Source organism: Austrofundulus limnaeus, unplaced genomic scaffold (assembly GCF_001266775.1).
Source record: "Austrofundulus limnaeus strain Quisiro unplaced genomic scaffold, Austrofundulus_limnaeus-1.0 Scaffold67, whole genome shotgun sequence".
Classification (NCBI taxonomy): domain Eukaryota; kingdom Metazoa; phylum Chordata; class Actinopteri; order Cyprinodontiformes; family Rivulidae; genus Austrofundulus; species Austrofundulus limnaeus.
The window spans coordinates 2014099-2019970 of record NW_013952469.1 but is presented as its reverse complement, the minus strand read 5'-3'; the positions used below and the strand labels follow the sequence as shown (position 1 = coordinate 2019970).

Genomic DNA, 5872 nt, shown 5'->3' with positions numbered 1-5872 from the left:
TTACAAAATTAAAAAAACATCAAAACCTTGACAAACAAAATTCTATTTCATATTTCTTTAACAAACCAACTTTTATAATTTTCCTAAACATAACCTGGTGCCCCATATAGAATTATGTTATCTGGTATTCCAGATGTTCATTTAAAAAGGAAAATGCCTAGGTTTTATAATGATGCCAAATGTTATGTGATTTTAAAAAAAGGTGCTTCGGCAGCCAGCAGAGAAAAAAGGTTCATTTTCAAAAGAAATTAAGAGAATTAGAAATAAAAAGACAAATTCTGAAAACCTCTTAGAAAACTTAGATTTTACTTGTCAGGATAGCTGGACATTATGTACTAATCTTAATTACGACAAAAATCAATATTGACACATTTTTGCACAGCAGCCTGTGTTCATCCTGACTCATTCTGCCACCGTGGGTCACATTTAAACCTATTTCTCCCCAGACATTAACCCCAATAACATCCATTAACATGAACGTCACAGCTCCTGCTCACATCGGCTCTGATGTGGACGGAACATCACTTGGGTCAGTAATTTATGTTGAATGATTCCTGAACTTGCGAATGACTTGTTTACAAGCCGAAGTTTGTCATGTGGAAGCTGTGAAACTTGCAGGAGAAGCAGTCTGCAGAGCATCAAGCAGCCCACTCTCAGTCCTGTGGCTGAGGGCCACTTTCTGATTGTCCAGAGCAAAATAATAAACAAGTTTTTCCAAAACATCACATCAAAAAGTGTGGCTTGTCAACGCCTTTGGGCAAGTTGATTGCCATTTCTTCCTGTTGTCTGCAGGTTGTTCCCTGGCAGAAATAATTGGAACATATTGTACAGATACATAACCAGGCTGTGACTGGCAAGAGGAGAAAACATTGTTTCACAGAATGCATCTCTGGTAGAAAAACAAATAAGGACTACACTTATGCACCAGTGTTGGTGTTAAAGCACAGTTAGGCACGTTGTGTTTGGATGATTTGTAAGTTTCCCACTGCCTGATCAGTGGATTAGATGAACTGTTTCCAAAATGCCCCTGAATGATTGGGCTAATTTCCCAGACTGGAGGAGATGAGTTGGGTCAGGCCCCCTCTGCCTCGCTTACTCCTTCCTCCGTCAGGTGATGGAGAGCTTATATTTGCTGCTTCTTTAGAAAAAGAAAACAAACTGCGGAGGACCGGAAGAGGAAAGTAATGAATTAAGGCTCAAGCATTCTAATTCTTGTGAGCGAAGACTCTAAGCCCCCCACCCCGACTCCTATTTAATCGGATGTAATCTACCTGCTTGGCAGCATTCCAATCAGATAGTTTCAATTATGCTCTTGTAATGCCACTCTGCGAGGAGGGGGAAAGTGCTGAGCAGAGCACTTTGCAGGCGATTTGCAAATAACAGCAAGGGAGTCTTTTAGAGAAATGACTGAACAGGAAGCCAGAGAGCTGCTCCAGTTGACAGCTCTCTCACTCTTAGGTTTGCTGGTTTTTGGCGGTGATGCTGTGTTTTGCATCCCACCTCCTCCTCTCCATGACAGCAGCTGTCGGGACAGTAAAGTGCCACTGAAGGTGGCCTCCTATGGTAATACGGAGGTAATTATTTTCCACTGCTGCACCACCGTTTCACAACCAGGCAGGCAGGTTGGAGCCTTGGGAGCAGCATGCCGAGGCAGCCTTTCCGGATCTCGGTGACACTCGAAGTTATTGAGTTGGTAGTTTTGCAGTCTGGGGGTGCTCGGAGTCAGCAATTCAGCGTTTGTGTTCTCTGGATGTGTGTTTGCCCCTGATGTCAGCGGGCTGCTGGCCTGTCTGAGCACCGAGTGAAAGTTAATCTGGATGTCTGCAAACACGCGGCCGCTCCCGCCGTGATAAAAAGCCCGGCGGACAGAGCTGGAGGACAGCGGTGCTCAGTAGTCTGGCAACATACGCTAAAGGTCGATAGTGTCATGTGTGACCGATGAAACAGATTGACCCGTGGGGCTCTGGTACCTTGTCACCCTCCACGGTCCCAGCATCTGTCTGCAGCGTGTCACCCTTGGGGCCCAACATGGCTACTCAGGCTATTAACCTCCAGCACATGAGGACGTGGCAAAGTTAGGACCGCTGCGCTCGCCTCTCTGTCACAAATCCACTCTTTACTCTGCGAGTTGAGAGGATTCTCCAGCTCCGGTGTCCTTTACCACTTGTTAGTCGGCGGTCCGGACACCGTCAGGCTCAGGTGGAAGCTGCCACCCACCTGGATGGCTGCAGGGGAGACAAAGTGGGACCTTGAATCCAACAACTGTCACCGCTAACAATGTATGTCACCGTCTCCGAATGGGCCATAAAAACCAAATAAATGATGGCCATTACTGTGGAGATTGTGATTATGATAATGAGAATAATAAAGGCGATCATCATTACGATCATGATGATAATGATAATACTGTGATGATGAATTATAATGAATAAATCCCTAGCCCATTTCCTAAATGGTGGGAAATGTATCACAAAGAGAGGCCCGCAGCCATGCGACGGGCTGCGAGCGGGCTGAGGGTTATCGGTGTGCGCGAGTCATTTGAACCGTTTGTACTGCGGCTACAACCTCCTCCTCTTTTCACGGCTGTAACACTACAACATTGTGCCTATGTGTGTGACTTTCCAGCCGGTGTATAGTGTGCGCGCCACGCACAGAGAGCACTTCCCGGGAGACCTTGCAGTTTACATATCACATTCAAACAGCTTCTGTGCTCAATATCTGCCACTTCCACGCTCTGGTTTCTCACCTCTCCTCCCGCCTCTCTGGGTTCCGTTATTTGGACCCGCCTTCGTGAGTCACAGCCACTAAATCAGGGCTCATTCTTCCTATTGTTGGGTTTTATTCATTTGTTTGCTAAAACACACCGAGCCTGTCAGGAGGAAGAATAAAAACAGCCGTTGTTGCTTTATCAAATGCACACATCAGACTTGATCTTTTTCTGATGAGTGACCTCTTGTGGTCAAAACTGCAATTAGTTTCCTCTCTTACATGTGGAAACTGTGCAGCGCTGTTTCTGTATTTACACTTTAAATCCAGAGGAGTGCTTTCTGTTCATCACCCAGCTGTCAGTATCAATTTTCTTAGACATGTCCATAGTTTAGTTTTTTTCTTTGTATGTATACAAACACCCAACTATTGTGGTAAATTGATTTATCTGCCCAGTTCATGTGAGAGTAACTCCAGCATTTATCTTTTGGTACAGTTTTGATAAAAATAAATAATTGAATTCTGGCAACAATTGTGTATAGATTCAAATTAAATGGAAAACATATTTATGAAACTTTAAAATCAGATATTTCATCAGTTATCAGTGCAAAGACCTCTAAGTAAAAAAAAATGTATAAAAGAAAATATAAAATTTAAATGAACTCTTTGCATTTGTCATATACACATATGTAGATAAAGCCACCCCCCCCCCAAAAATAAAAAAAACCTGAAATATTGATTTAAATATGAGGAAAGATGAAAAAGTCTAGTTTTTGGCTTTTATTTACATTTTTGTTCAAATATATTTATTTATTTTTAATGTAACAATGTAACATGGTATCTTTTAATTGAGCAGATATCAGTTTAGAAATCTGACTTGAATGCAAAAAAAGTTGTGTGTGCGCGCGCGCGTGCGTGTGTGTGTGTGTGTGTGTGTGTGTGTGTGTTGCGAGAACAGAAGAACAATGGAAACAGTGTGGTCTGCTTAATGTCATTTATTCAGTGGTTAAAATAATTCTCTAAATTCTCTCCATTAAATGTAAAAATATATGTGCCACAATTGTAAATGTGCTTTCTATTTTGTATTACAGTGTCATGCACATTCATACCAAGGCTTATGTTACACAATCAACAATAAATAAATGGCAAAACGTTTATCAATACAAAGTATTAATTTTAACACACAGGATATGATGTAAATTACAGCAGGTTTTATTAGTGTTAGAAGAAAGTCAGATTAGATTTTATTTTAGTTTTTTTTACCAGTTTCTTGGATTTGACTTCATCTGTATTGTTTAGGTTTATAAATTACCTCTCCAAAAAGGCAAGAAAATGATCCTATATTTCAGGTTTAGCTGCTTTAATATAAAAGCCTAAAGGACAGAGAAAAATAACAAAGTTAGAAACACAAAAACCTTTCTCATAAGAGAGGATAAACCAAACGTTTGACCAATGAGCTTTTTGTCCAGAGAAAATAGGAGTGACTCAAAAATGAGGTCCATCTAAAGAGACGAGCCACCAGCCCGCTCTGTGAAATCCATCAGCGGTGTCATGCAGAGAAACAAGTGGAATTTGTCACTGACATCAGACGCGTCATTTATATAGAAATGTCAGCATCGCATTCGCATAATGATGGAAACAACAACGCTGAGGGCTCTGGGCCTCGCACTCTGATGGCTGTGTGCAAACGTCACCAATAATGTGTCTTTAGTCTAGACATGTCAGGGCTCTGTAGGATCTATATCCACGCCTTTTTGTCAGCGCCTTCAATCTTCCCTGTTGCTCAAGAGCTAAGTGCAAGAGATTAATAAGTGGATTTGTAATGCACAACCTCAGGTTTGACACGATAAGTCATCGGCTGTMTATCGCTTTGGCTTTCTTGCCTGATTGAAAAATGACAGAGGCTGAGTAAGTTAGTCAGCCATACCCCCCCTTACTGCAGGACCAGGAGGTACAGTACACTGTGGCAGCTAATGAGCAGCTTGTGTCTTCTCTGTGTTTGTTTCCCTCCGGCAGACAGATGACGTGACACAAACAGAGGGCTCTCAGCAGCTCCAGCTCCAGCACTCAGACTCTTCAGAGAAGCAGCAGCCAAAAAGGTTACATGTCTCCAACATTCCCTTTCGCTTTCGGGACCCAGACTTGAGGCAAATGTTTGGGGTGAGTATCGCCGAGGAACACCACTTATCCTCCACTTCCTTTAAACGCCCACAGATTCACATTTCCAACATTCTCCAAAAACCTCTTTCTAATGAAAGTTACAGTCGGCCACACCAACGTTTAGCATCAGAGGAAATGATTACAGCTTTATGGAACTGAGCCTTTAGCTTCAGAGAAAAAAACAATCTCACAGCAAAGGCAGCTTAGTTAATGAGTGAAGCCATTGCTGCAGCTGTCATCTAGTTAATGCATTGATTACTGCGTTGTCTGGGGAGGAAAGAGTGCCTTCGCAGTGTCTGCAGGTGATAAACAGCTCAATCAGTCACAATCAGCTGGTGAACTTAGCGCTGCGCTGCAGGTCACACACCAGGGAGGAGTTAGTTGAGCTATGAAACCTGCAGCTGATCATCTTTGACTTCAGTCCCACAGAGATCTGTCCCGTAAGATGTTAAACAACTTTCATTTCTTCTGCTTTAGCGGCTCACGTACAATATTGGTTTTCAAGTATAATACGTAAAATTCATTCCATAAAATTATCCATAAAGTTGGGGGGTAGTACTATACTCGGATAAATATTTTTACTTATTACATACATTTATTTTAACTGAAATATTGGCTTCATTCACAAAATGCCTGAGTCCGGAAATGAGACCACGATGTAAAAAGCAGTTGAAGCGAGCTCACCTCTGACACTCCTCCGTGCTTCAGAGTGAGATAATAACAGATCCAGGCAGGCAACATGATGTGAAAAAAATATATTTAAAAAAGTATTCCTGCAGCTCAGTAATGATAACACACTAATGACATTAGTGTGTGACCGAGCCGCTCCTCGAACAACAACAAACACGTTTGTRTGTAATGGCTGCCATCTACCGGTGTTCTGAAAAAGTTTGTATCCATGAAAAAAAGTTTCCCCACCAGAGGGGGCACTCGCAAGTAGGAAGTAATCTGCTTTTTCCCCACAAGATGGTCCAAATCTCGTGAAGTCTCTGACTTTTGTGTTGGC

At 42.3% G+C, this 5872-nt stretch overlaps 1 protein-coding gene across 4 annotated transcripts in view; it reads left to right on the top strand.

The window, feature by feature from the left end:
• rbfox3a (RNA binding fox-1 homolog 3a) overlaps nucleotides 1–5872 on the top strand; it is a 274551-nt gene that overhangs the window by 243783 nt on the left and 24896 nt on the right. For all 4 annotated transcript variants that reach the window (XM_014010318.1, XM_014010319.1, XM_014010320.1 and 1 more), the window contains 1 exon segment: nucleotides 4723–4866. In XM_014010318.1, coding sequence (XP_013865772.1) covers nucleotides 4723–4866 — 144 coding nt within the window.